Here is a 14,302-nt window from a genome sequence, read left to right on the forward strand (position 1 = left end):
ATGAAAGTGAGAATAAAAGCTCTGATTCTGTCTTTATTTCAGAAAAAAATCTACAGAAATATGTTAGAAGGTACAGAGTTCTCTCTCTGACAAAAGGATACTTCCCTTTGGCTGTCATGCCTATCAGCTAATAATTTGGGTACAAAGACCAAGTTTTAAGATATTTAATGAAAGGCAAGAAGGATGATGATGATTAATTAGTGGAAGTGCCAGAACTGCTTTATTTCCTTTGATTCACATTAAATTAAGATGCTCCCATTGCTGTACACCATAATCAGGGGGAAATTGTATTTTTGTTTTTATTAGAGGCTTGTATTGTACAAAGCTAGCTTTCTAAATTTAAAAATGAAATTATTCACTTGGAAACCATTATTTTGTCTGCTTCCTGCAATCCAGAGGCCCACTGTTTATATTTGTATTGTCTTTTTAAAACACTAGGTAAGAGCTATAGGAAATCACTATCATGAAGAAGGCCTTCTTTCTATTATTAAGTCCCAGTGAGTGTGGACCCTGGGAAGGTCCAGGGTGTGCTAAAAGGACAAGCCAGACTCTCAGAGCCCCTGTCCTCTGCCCTTCCCTGGTGTTTATCTCATGGCTGTTAGCACCTCTTCCATTCTCTCTTAGCAGTACCATAACTTTGCAAAACAGCCCAGGGGGCACCATTCACATCTTGCGTGCTCCCTCACAGGCAGAGGCTTGAGGACTTAGGTCCTTTGCTATTCTATATCCTTCTCACTCCAGGGTCCCTAGGACAAAACACTCCTCTCAGCGGTAAAGACACGCTCCTTTAAAGGGACCAAAATTTGCGTTCTATTCTATGCTGCCACATCTTCCCAACTGTTCATTCAAAAGGACCAGAAGACCGTAGTGTGGCCCTGGTGAAGCTTCTTCCTATGCCGTTTTGGTTAAGCTGGTACCAGCGTGTTTCTCTTCCCGCTCTCCAGCTCTTAGTGATAAAAACCTTTGCCGAGTTACTTGCAAAAAAGAGTCTCTAGAGTCATATGGACGAGAGAATTTGCATTTAGGCATTCTGGTGAACTGGAACACCGCTACGGCTAAGCCACCCCAAGGAAGGGCACTGTGAATTGGTGACAGCGGAGGAGGAAAATGTCCTTTTGTGGGTATCTGCCATTTTCTCCTCACTGTTGTCTCCTGCACTTTTATAATTTTGCAGGGGTAAGCAGAAAGGAAAGGAAGTACAGCCGACTTTAAGAGTGTTTTTCTTAATCAAACAATTAACAAAACAAAATAGAAAAAAAAAACAGTATCATGACAAATATGCAACAAATAGGATGCTTCACACTCTAGGCTATATGAGATTTCATAGTAACTAAGAACTGCTTGCAGTTTGGTAAAACTGCCTGTAAAAAAAAATCAAAATTATTCCTCTAGAAAAACTGGTAATTTCTGCTCATATTCATAATAACAAATGTAATGGCTATATTTATTTTAAATTATACTTATTAAATCTGATTCTGAAAGATGTTTTAATGATGCATATTTTCCTCTAAAAAAGTCCATCTGTACCTTATTGATTGCTTATTGTGTGCCAATGATTGCATTAAAATCTATAGGGAATACTGAGAAATTATATGATATGTTACCTGCCCTTAAGAAACACATCTTTTTATTGAGAAGCCTTGAAACAAATGAGTACAAATAAAAATGTATTGTTCAATTGCCAGAATATAATAGTTCCTAACATTTACTGGGTGCTTAGTATGTATCAGACATTGTTCTGAATAATTTTCAAAATTAAATAATGTAATTCTCACAGCAACCCAGTGAAGTGACTCCTGTTATCACCATCATCCTTTTTCAAATAGGGAAACAGAGGCAGAAGAGGTTAAATGATTTGCTCAAGGGCATTGGTTGAGCCAGTATTTGATCCCAGGCCACCTATCTCCAGAACCTAAGCCCTTAACCACTGTATTATATGACCTTTCATGAAGTTAGTCATGAACAGTTGGAATGTAAAATAGGCCAAGCCATTTGCTACCTCTGAGGCTTTCCACTGACAATTTCCTATGGGGGATGGGGTGGTGAAGGGAGAGGCAAGTGCTGTTGGCTGTTTGCCCTTTAGTTTCTTCCTCGGAGCCCTCAGCCACTCACCCGTGTCTCACTTCCCTGCATCTCCACTCCACATGCCCCCTGCACCTATTTTGTCTCAATTACGTTTCCTGCCTGGTCCTAGAAAGCACTGAAGTTTGCAACACCTGGAGGTCAGTGATAGTGGAGTAGAGAGAAAACACAAAAATTCATTTTAGGGAGAGGCAAATTTTTCTAGTGTTGAAACTGAAACAAATGAGAACAAGATAGAGAGCAAGAGCTGTATCAGGATAAAAATAGGTGTGTATAAGGAAGCTTTGATTCCATGGTATTATTTTTCCCAGTAAGACATTGAGACACCCACCCATTGAGACAAAAGAGGGCAAATGGAAACACAGTGTTTGAGCAGAGTTTTTCTTTAGGAGATCTGATATGAAGGGCTTCTTGAGTCTTGTCAGGAAGTGGTTTCTGTTCACACTCAGGCCATCTGAGCACTGGTGTGGATACGGTCCTTAACTCTGTTTTCTCTGTTTTCTACCTGATGCCTGGTACATGGTGTTCAGTAATTTTTTTGTGTGAATTAATAATGAATGAGTAGATGTATGAATTGTGAGTTAACTTGCCCGTTTAAGGAAACTAAGAGAAGTGACTGTATTTAATAATGACTTGAATTATCCAACAGAAATAGAATGGAAACTAATGTAATATTAACCCAGACATACATTAAACCTATTAAAGTAGGTTGAAGTTACTATAATCATAATTGTAATAGGAACATCTGCAACTTTTCTTTAAGTGGATTATATATTTTCAGACTGTTACTTTTTTATCTTTAATTTATTTTGCATTTTAGAATCAGTTGTCTAAGACTCAAGATAGTATCTCTTTTCTATTCTTACTGTTCCATGGTGGTGGTGTCATTTGTCTCTATACTAAATTCAGTTCCTAAGAGAATCCTCTTTTCTTTCTTTTAACAGAAAGGTTGTGGGTACCATCTGGATCTATTGATGGTGGCTGTCATGCTTGGGGTGTGCTCCATCATGGGCCTGCCGTGGTTTGTGGCTGCCACTGTCCTGTCCATCACTCATGTCAACAGCTTAAAACTGGAATCAGAATGTTCAGCTCCAGGAGAACAGCCCAAGTTTCTTGGCATTCGGGAGCAAAGGGTTACTGGGCTTATGATTTTTATTCTTATGGGTTCATCAGTCTTTATGACCAGTATTCTGAAGGTAATGAAATCTGCCTTTATGAAGTTAAGAGAAGGCAGAATATATTTACTATTGCTTAAGATATTTCATTTAAATCTAAGCCATCAATTTGCAAATACTGAATGGCATGTGACAAAAGTGATGAATTTCTTTACCATGTTTATATAACTTCTTAATGGGGGAAGTTAAGTGCTGTGTTTTGGAAACCTTAAATACAGAAGAAAGTTAGCCTGGCAATGTGTAAATATTCCTGTAATTTTGAAATAGTTATCAAGTTATGGGGAAAAGTCACTCATTATTTCTAACTGATTTGTGATCTGAATTCACTGCAGGCCTACCTGAACTAAAGTCTCTATTTTCTTGTCAGATGCATTTGCAATTAACATTACCTAGTATAAGATAAAGCTGCAGAGATGAGCCACGTAATGGTCATGGCCACATATGCAGTTTCGTATATTAAATATTTCATGAAACTACTGCATGGGCCTCACCATTGTATATACTTATTTTCTTCACATTGAAAATAATTGAGTCTATTTTGAAGAGCTTTAAAGAGTAATTATTTTGTCATAGAATTTTGGCAGGTATTACCAAGGTATGTCAATTGTATTTTAAATTATAACTCATTTTAGTTGTCTATAATTTGAATGTTCTAATGGAATGATTTAATCACTTATCTAAGTTTATTTATATTTAATCATTTATGTAAGCATATTTGCAAGAATTAATTTCTGTTATATAAGTAATTATAGAGCTACAATTATGCTGAGCTATTCCAATAAAAAGAAAAAAAGTGAAGAGTCCACATGTTTGCAAATATCTGGTATAATGTCAGAACATCTGGATGTTAGTTCCATTCTTCATCTTTAATCCAAATATCTTACCGTTGTGAAACAAAATACAAATTTCTCTAAAGTAGAATCATAATAGTAGTTAATATTTTTATATGCCCTTTTATAGGTTTTGACCTATTAAATAATCATAACAACCCTATTATTACCATCCCTTTTTAGATACACACAGGAAAACTTAAGTAACTTACCTAAGGTTATGCAGCTAAAAAGTGCTAAAGCTAGGATTTGAACCCGGGGCTTCTGGCTCTGCCCTATATTGCTTCTAAAATATTATTTTTCTGTGTTTTTCTTTGGTAAGTGAAAAATAGCATGACCAGTTATTTGAAAATAACTTCTATATTTTCTCCAATTGTTCTTTTACAGTTTATTCCCATGCCAGTGCTGTATGGAGTGTTTCTTTATATGGGTGCTTCATCTCTAAAGGGAATTCAGGTAAATTGCTTACAGTAAACCACGCACATCTGTGATCACTTATCTTAAGTCTATTGATGCTAAATCATGTGATAACTAAGAAAATGACATCATCTGAGGAGCAGCTTTCAGACCACAATTAAATTTCTTCAAACTGGTTCCTAATCTTAAGGTACTTTTGTTTACCATAAGTTATATTAAAACTGTATAAGGTTTAGACTTTACAACCCTCTTAGAAAACTCATAACAGTACATTTCAAAATATAACCAAATGCTTGTAATCTTTGATACTGTAATCATGTATATGGAACAGAAAAGAAGAACTGTATGCACAAAGATGTTCATTGTAACACATACTATCAAAATATTGGAAATAACCCAATTATCCATCAGCAGTAAAATAATTAAGTGGTCTATGTTACAGTCATTTAAGATTGGTAATTATGATGGCCATAAAAGGAACATGGCAAAAATGCTTATGGCTTAATGCAGAGCAAAAAGGTAGGAACACAAGCTGTACCTACCATATAGGTTTATAAAGCTGTGAGTGTGAATGGATCAAAAAAGAAGGTAGAGATATAAAAACAATTTATTAAGGGAGTGAGATCCTGGGTGATTTTTTTCCCTTTTATGTTTGTTTTTTCTATTATTAGTACAATGATATTTATAGAATTCTTTTTTTAATTAAACTAAAAATAAAGGTATAGGGTAAGGCAATTTCAAGGTATAAAGGAAAACTTATTAGTTAAGTAAGTATTGGTTTAATATAGTTGTATTAATTTTCTATTAACAAATTACATAACAATTCATAACAAATTACAATGAACTTAGTGACTTTTAAACAATGAACATTTATTATCTCACAGTTTGTGTGGGTCATGCATTTGGGAACAGATTAGCCAGGTGGTTCTGGCTCAAGATGTCTCATGTAGTTGCCATCAGGATGTGGACGAGGGCCGCAGACATCCAAAAGCTTGACTAAGACTAGAGGACCTATGTCCAAGATGGCTTACCACACAGCTGTGGGAAAAGGCATCGGTTCCTCTGTGGCTGTTGGTAGGAGGCCTCAGTTTCTGGCCAGACAGGCTCTCCATAGGACACTTAAGTGCCCTCATGACCTGGAAGCTAACTTCCGTCAGAGTGAGCAATGTGAGAGAGAGTGAGGGTGAAGTCATTGTGCCTTTTGACTTAGTCTCCAAAGTTACACATGGTCACTTCCATTTTTTTCCATTTGTTAGAGGTGAGTCATTATGTCCAGCTTGCACACATGGAGGGAAATTAGACTCCATCTCTTGAAGAGGCAGTATTGAAGAATTCATGGACACATTTTAAAGTAACCACAATGGTATCCTATATCTTTGGAGAGGCGGTTGGCAAATTATTCATGCTCATGATACTATAGTGGCTTGAATAGTGTTCTCCCCAGTCATGTCCACCTGGAATCTCAGATGTGACATTATTTGGAAATAGAGTTTTTGAAGATGGATTAGTTATGGATCTCAAGATGAGCTCATCCAGCATTTAGGGTGAACCCTAAATGCAATGATGGGGGTCCTTATAAGAAGAGAGGATGCAGAGAGACCCAGGGAAGAAAGCCACATGATTTCTACTTAAATTTGCCTTTGAAAAATCTTGTCTTCTCACTTAACATCATTGATCTAAAACACTTAAATTTTCTTGAAAGGAGACTAATTTTGAGGGTTATTTATTGTAAAGTGTAGTTTATTTTTTGTTGGCCAAAGGAAAACATTAACTGCTGCTTTTTCTATGACACAGCTAGTTTCATTGCTGTTCAAAGACATGAAAGAAATGTTACCTATTATGAATTTGTTAAATTCACACATGTGAAGTGGAGCACAGGGTGCTGGATGACAAGCTGTGAGTCAAGGATAGACTAGAAGAGAAATTGAAGTAGATAATTTATTACTCACAGGTCCGGGAGGAAGTACCTTAAGGGTCTGTATGGGGAAGTCAAGGCAGAGTGCAGACGGAGAAAGAATCAAGACCTGGGGCACAAGCCTTTGTTAGGATTTGTGGGTGGAGTGCTTTGGGGTTTCTGATCTAAGGCTGATTGATCAATTCAAATAAAAAGCAGAGTTTTGGTAAGCACCAGGCGGGTCTTATCTAAGGAGCACGTAAGGGGAAGGCCCTGGAAGTTAGGGGAGACTATTGACTGCAAGGACATCTGGGGGAGTCATCTCAGGAACTTACATTTACTTGTGACTCTGCTGGCTGTTATCTAGGGCATGTGCCTACATGAGGAACTAGTGTCGGTTCAGGTGACCACAGGCTGCTTAGCCAAACAAAATGGATGCCAAGGCAGCAAAACCATGGGGTAGCTTAGCTAAACTCTTGACACCAAGGGACAGGGAGCACAGAAACCCTCTTCCTGAATGAACAACCAACCAGTTTCAGACTTTGGGAGAAGAAAAAGCACTTCAGCTTTAGGAAGGTACTAGATGTCAGAACCGAGGCAAAATTTCAATATGAAGTCATTGAAAGATCACTGGACACCGAAAATAGGTACTATGACTGTTCTTCCTTACGCTTGGGTAAAATTTACTTGGGAGAGGGAAATGGTTGAGAAGTGTGTTATGCATTTAAATTTTACTCTAATAAGATTTAATTTGCTAATTTATAATTTCGTGTATGAAAAGTGTATTTTGAAAGACTTGGTTTGGTAGGCAGATAGAGAAGAGTACTGAAGAGGTTTTGTTTATTTGTTTTACTGTTTTTTGCCTTTGGCAAAAGTTCCACGAGTACTAATTTCATCTGTAAGTGAAAAGTATTTATTATTAGGCCCCAGGCTCACATAAATACAGCAGCAGAAGTTTAAGAAACAAAGTAAAATCATTTTGATAGGTTTCAACAGATTTTCCCCCTTAATTCCACTCACATGATTTTATACCCATGAGGTTTAGAACTAAACAAGAATGTCAAGTTTTGGAATTATTTGGGGTGTGAATCTCTCAAATGAAGATTGAGGAAAACATTATTAAAGGCCCATGAGAAAAGTATAATGAGTTTTAAATAGCACAAATGAAGCAGTAAGCAGGGTCTCACACTGAGAAACAAGGTTAGTGAAGATTTAAGTGAACCCCCAACTCAGAAAGTCGAAATTCCTATTTGGGATTTTGTGGCTAACTGCGTGGAGGAATGGAATATTATTGATATTAGGACAAGATAAAAGCTAAGTGCAAAACTCAGGATACATATATCATGATTATCGTTACTTGAGTAGTAATATGCATGTACTGAGTACCAATACTTCAAGGAGTATGTCAATTAGTTACCTTATATGTTGAAGGAATTTATATGCTACCTGACTGTTTGGCAATATTATGAAACATATTATCTAGGCTTCTCACTGTGCAACATGGCAGAAAAAACAGATCACAGTGTTCTTACGAATGCTGTTTCTGTACTCAGATATATAACCACATCTATATTCATTCCAACACTTCAGGAATCCAAAGTAAAGCAAATGTGCCATTTAAACAATAACAATTGAAGCACCCACACACTGAAGTACACTTATGCAATAACAGCTTCCCAAATGGAGAAATGGTGGCTGGGAAAAATGAGTTCTATAGAAACTGAAACATTCAGTTATAAGCCAGAGGATTTTACTTTATTTCTTCCCTATTCCCACCTCCACCAATCACCAAATTTTCTTTGTTTAATGACTGTACCTTAAAGAGATATTTAGGAGATAGGAATAAGAAGACCTAATGAAATATTTGGAGACAATACGGAGAAGGATGAACCAAGAAAAAGAAATTCAGCACTTGGTACTTGCATGGAAGTACATTTCAATAAATGATTTTGGAAGGCATTAATGAATATAAATAAGTACATGAACAGTGGATGAAGTAAGCTACATATGATTCTGGTTTAGATGACTGAGGGAAGAAGGGTAGGTAGGCTGTGCCATAAGTCAAAGGACCGAGAAGAAAAGATGGATTTGAGTTTGAGGTTCCTATTATATTGTTAAATATATTAATATGTAATATTACATGTTATAGTAACATCCTTTTGTATTATTTTATTTTATTATTTTTATATTTATATATTTTATATTTTTAATATAGTTTATATTTATATATTTTATATTTATATTTTATTTATTTTATTATTAATTATATATTATATTAACATCTTTTTTAACCAAAATTTGCATAAAAAAAGGATGTTTGACCCTAACATTTAACCCCATGGATATTTGTCTCTTGGCATATTGGAGTAATTTTGGGGTATTTGATGAGAATTGGTTACAGTTTTTTCATAAATTAGCCAAGAAGTAAAATCAAATATCATTCTTTTGAAGTAATAGACATTACTATAGGAATGGCATGAAATATCACTGATGGTGCTTGAGACCATCATTTTCTAAATAACCACTTCTTGTTGGAAACATTAAAAACTGTAAAAATTTTCCTGAAAAAAATTAAACAAAATGGTCCACGTAAAATAAAACTAACATGCAGCACAATTTGTTAGTGAGTAAACTGTGATTGAAGTTTTAAGCTTCTTGTGAAAATTTAATCTATAAAATTTGAATTGAGAAATTTGCTTTGGTAGATAAAAATCAAAATTGAAAGTGGAACAATAATACCGTATAGTCCAAAAATAATTGTACTGTCTTCATGGTAAAATTTAAACAGAAATAACTGTTCCAGGTGAAAATAATTTTAATAAAATACAATTGAAAACATTGTAAATGGCTTGACAGTGCACTAGAAGAAACTGAACAAGAAATCAAATTAACAAAGTTTGCTCTGAAAGAGACTTGATTAACAGCAATTCATCTAGGTTAAATCTTTGTGGCTAAGCTGTTGTGTTTGTAAAGACAGCCTCAAAACCTCGCTGGGGGTCAATGTGGCCAGGCCAAAACAGCAGAGTCAACACATCCCACTCGGCAGCAGGATGTGGGTGGAGAGCTCTGGCAAGAGAGAGCTGAAGTAGAGACCTAGGTCTGGAAGTCTCTAACAAGCATGTGAAAGTTGAAACCATGGGTATGGATGAGCTCTTTCAGGAAAGAAGAGGACAGAGAATGGACCATGATGCTTAGTGGGCAAATAAAAGGAAGAGCTTTGTGTTGTGATAATGGAAAAGAGGATGGTGATTGCGTTTTGTCTCTCAAGGCTACACTCTCCCAGGTAGCAACGGTTAGCATTGGCTTTAATATTTTTAAACTCTTCTAAACTCTTATAGCCTGTCTCCATATTCAATAAATGTGGATATTATGAAACGGAAATTATGCATTTTAGAGTGTATGCATATCAGTCCCATTGTCCCGATGCCCAGCTGTCAACTTAAGTGTGATATTTTGGACCATATTAAACATCTACTTGTCTTACTTTATTGTCTCTGAAAAGCAATTTAGTCTGTTTATCTTTTAGTTCTTTGATAGAATAAAGCTCTTCTGGATGCCCGCAAAACATCAGCCAGATTTTATATATCTAAGGCATGTACCACTTCGAAAAGTCCATCTCTTCACAGTGATTCAGATGAGTTGCCTTGGCCTTTTGTGGATAATAAAAGTTTCAAGAGCTGCTATTGTCTTTCCCATGATGGTATGAAATTTCTAAGTCAATTTTTTTTCTCCTCCTCTGATTTTCTGCTCTCTTTGGAAACACATAAAATTGAAATTGGAACAGTAGAGTCATTTTGAACAATTATGGGAAACCACGATGTAAACTTTAGCTGCTAAAGCTAGTGACTAAGATAGGATTTGAGATTATATGTGAATTTCCGTGATTCATTTTAGTTTTGTCTCTATCATTCTAAATATTCATAATGGTTTGAATTAATTGAGGTTGGGTAGAAAAACATAAACTTTCAAAATGTAACATTAAAGATATACTAGCAAATCTGAAAAACTCAGGGGTGGTTAAAATTAAATTTTATTAAATATTTTGGATAAATTTCAAATACTTCCAAAAATATAGTGAATTTGAATGACTATTAATTAAAATATTATCAACATAGATAAGAATGGTTTAATGTTCATTTAAAATAATGCAAACTATTAACTATATCTATTTGAGAAACAGTCAAATATATTTTGTAGGTTTTCTTTTTTTCTTTCTTTTTTTTTTTTTTTTTTTGAGATAGCTTCTTTAAGTGACTCCTTTGCTGGATAAAATCAGAGCTGTTATTCTGGGGATGTGGTAAGAAAAGGAAATGAAGGATGCAAAAGTACAATGTCTATTATATACACATGTCTTCAAGTGTCACTTTAATATCAGTCTTAATTGAAATTGACTTGTTTCCACCAAAAAAACAACAAAGTTACCTCTCCCATTTTTATTTTTTCCCTGTTTTAAATTATTTTATTATTTGCTTCAGGTGTTAGCTCTGGTATTTGTAAGAAAACTGATGGACTTTTTGTTTACAAAACGGGAACTCAGCTGGTTGGATGATTTAATGCCCGAGAGTAAGAAAAAGAAACTAGAAGATGCTGAAAAAGAAGTAAGTCAGAGTGAAATCGGTATCTTACAAAGAGAAGCAAATGGAACATTTGCACAGTAACAGCTCCTTGCAAAACCAAATCATTGTGTTTATCTTTAGATAGCAGTTACTAACAACCACAGGTGGACTATTAATGTTTGGAAAATTAATGCTTAAAATCATAAAGTTGAAACTTGAACACAGAGAGAACACAGATCTTACATGAGGAAACCAAACCCTTGTGAAATATGCAAACACTTTGTACTTCATTATCCAAATTGTGAGCTTTGCTTTTCTATTCCCTCCCTTGTGGATGGCAGAACCTTACTGATGCTTAACTGTTTCCAAGTTAGGGTCCCTCAATGGTTGCTTTTTGGTTGAATATGTGAGAAAGAATGAAAGAGACAGTATTCTTGTTGGTATTTTTCTAAGGAACAAAATTTTAATAGTAAGATTCTAATTCCAATCAGAAGATAAAAGAAGTTATTTTTGAAATAGATGAAATGCTTATGATCTGATCTGCTTTCAAAGTGATTTAAGATCGAGTAAGTGTAGTTTGAAAAAACTGGGGGATTTAATTACTTCCGTGGACTACTGATCTATCCTATTCTGTTTCATGCATTAAGATGATTTGTTTTACGTTTTATGGCATATTTAAAGTTCATGTGTAAGTCTGGGTCTCCTTTGAAGGCTAGTAACCATAATATTTTTAAAAAGTGCTTTCTATAAAAACCAAAAAGGGTCTATATGGGGAAAAAAATGACCAGTATACCATTTACCAGCATGATTGAGTTCATAGATTGTAAAACATAAGAACAACATTTCCATGTGAATAGAAATGAAGATGAAAGAATATTTGGTGAGAATTCTTTCCACTTTCCTTCTTCTGCAAGGGGGTCTGTACATATGCTCAGTTTTCTGTCTACAACATAGTTTCGCAAACCATGGATATATTCCTCTCTCATTTGGGGAATTTGTTTGCAAACATTTCAGTGGTTCTAGGTTTTACTCAGTCAATTGGTGAAGTCAGATTACGCCACAAAGTCTAATGAAATTTCTCCTCAGATGTTTTTACAAGTATGGCTCTCTAATATGTGACTGGCTGGCATTCCTTTACTTTTCTGTAGTGTCCCATTGCTGGCAATGGATTCCCACTTTAGAAATTGATCATGATGATGTATCTTAATTTTGCACAATTATTTTAATTTTCCCAAGTAATGGAGAAGGAATACTTAGAAACATATGTCTACTAATATTAATACAACATCAGAAATTTCATAAAACATTATTTCTTTATTTTCTGTTTGACATATTCTTATTTGAGTATGAGAGATTTTTAAAAATAATGCCTTAGCTAGGATATTTCTTTTTAGGCTTTAGTAAAGATTTGGTCTCCTCCTCAGATACCATTCAAGAAGAATATGACAGAATTTGGTATAAATTAAATGTAAATAAGATGGACACTGGAATATAAAAATTCTGTAGGTTTAAATTATCTGTACTGGATGTAATTAAAATTATGCAGGTTGAAGATAATCCCCAAGAAAGTTTATATTCCAAAGAAGACAAGTCTGAATATAAAACTCATTGACCCTGAGACAATTATGAATATAAAACTCATTGGCCATATCCCTTCAGTCTTTCTGATAATGAGAGTACTATTAAATATACTAAGGCAGTAACTTATAAATGTAATTTTGCTTTAATTTCCTGCTTTGATTTCCTGTTCAAATGTCTCTACTACCTCCATAGAAAGAGTTAACAAGAGCCCCAGCCATATAATCATCCCTTTCACAGCATTCTCCCTAGGCTATATCCATACTGTGGAACATTCTTGCCCTTCTAGAACTTTGTAAAATGAAAAATGATATGTATATATAACATATTATGTTTAATATTCTTCCCTTTTGTCATTTAAGGAAAATTTTAGATTCACCCTTTATGTGTCTATGAAATAGGGGAGAACAAATTTGATAGTAATCATAAATTTATTCTCATCTGTCATTTCCATTGCCCAGAACCACTCCTGAAGCTGCGTATGTATGGTATATGGACATGTGCCAGATGTCCATTTTGAAATTTATTAATCTCATATAGGCAGAGACCCTATTCGAATAAGCTTCTAACTTTTTTACATCATAAATCCACTCTACTCCAATGGGTGTTTACTGTTTTTTGATTATGAAAACATGTATTTTAGAAGTAATCAAATCTTACTAAATTTCCTAGAATTCATGTTTTCCAAAAGGAGGCAAAAATAGATTAAAGATTTATTGAGGCAAATTTACCGCTGTATCCTTCAGATCTGAGTATGAGAAAAAGTAGGGGGAAATGCCTTACAATACGTTAATCAGGCAGATTTACAGACCTTTAAAATCGGAAATAGATTAATGTGATGATGCTTGCGCGTGAATCTCACTGCATGGAAAGAACCAAGAGAATCAATAATACAATGAGGACACAATTCATTATTGAACATTTAAATATAGTTCTGACCAGTGCCAAGAAAGATAACTCTCCATCCGACAACTGGAGAGGAAGTTTAAAGATGTTCGCTTTCTAACTTGGAATTAGTTACTAAAAGTGTATGATGAGTATAGCAAACGGGATGATTTAAGAAGGATTGCACTAGAACTTAAATTCTGGTTGGTTTTCTATTTGGTCACCCAGATATCCATATTTCATTTTCTTGAGGCTATGGACTCCACTGATGGCTGTGATCTTCTTACAGTGGCATCTTATACCAAGGTGCAGTGTTCTAAGAAATTGTGCGTTCAGGTGGTAAATGGACAAGTTCTCCAGAAATGCTGCATTTCTGTCATTGTTCAAATTAATTGAGTAACTTTGATTGTGATCTGGAAAGATGGTAAATAGCAGAAAATGTTCAGCTCCCTGAGACTCGAATTTAAAGTAGGCTCACCTCTTGTCCTTTTGATGATAGTTACAAGCTTGTACCTTTATCCTCCAGGGTTTTCTTATCAGTAGCCCGCTTCTGGTCTTATGGCATTGAGAAAACATTAGTTTGACCTTAAAATTCAATAATGAGTTAAGCAGAATAAATAGCTACACAGGCCAGTCCAAGGTCGCAGAGCTTCTGTTCCAAATTTTCATGTACTTCATGCATATGCATATGCATATGCTTCAGTTTTTAGAAAGAAAGGATTATAATCAGGATAGAAATGAATATTGGAACCCTGACATTTTGCACATTGCTCTGTGTAAAGGGAAGACTGCAGAATCAAATTCTGGATGTCCAAATGTGCTCAGAGTACCAACATGCTTTCCTTCCTACTTAAATATTCTCTAGGACATTGTACACATTTGACA

General features: G+C 35.1%; 1 protein-coding gene across 1 annotated transcript in view; it reads left to right on the forward strand.

The window, feature by feature from the left end:
• Window positions 1-14,302, forward strand: part of SLC4A10 (solute carrier family 4 member 10) — a 287,806-nt gene that overhangs the window by 259,402 nt on the left and 14,102 nt on the right. The window contains exons 19-22 of the mRNA XM_057318172.1: window positions 3,027-3,278; window positions 4,475-4,543; window positions 9,925-10,098; window positions 10,874-10,996. Coding sequence (XP_057174155.1) covers window positions 3,027-3,278; window positions 4,475-4,543; window positions 9,925-10,098; window positions 10,874-10,996 — 618 coding nt within the window. The remainder of the gene's footprint in view (window positions 1-3,026; window positions 3,279-4,474; window positions 4,544-9,924; window positions 10,099-10,873; window positions 10,997-14,302) is intronic.

Source organism: Ursus arctos, unplaced genomic scaffold (assembly GCF_023065955.2).
Source record: "Ursus arctos isolate Adak ecotype North America unplaced genomic scaffold, UrsArc2.0 scaffold_1, whole genome shotgun sequence".
In the NCBI taxonomy this organism is placed as follows: Eukaryota; Metazoa; Chordata; class Mammalia; order Carnivora; family Ursidae; genus Ursus; species Ursus arctos.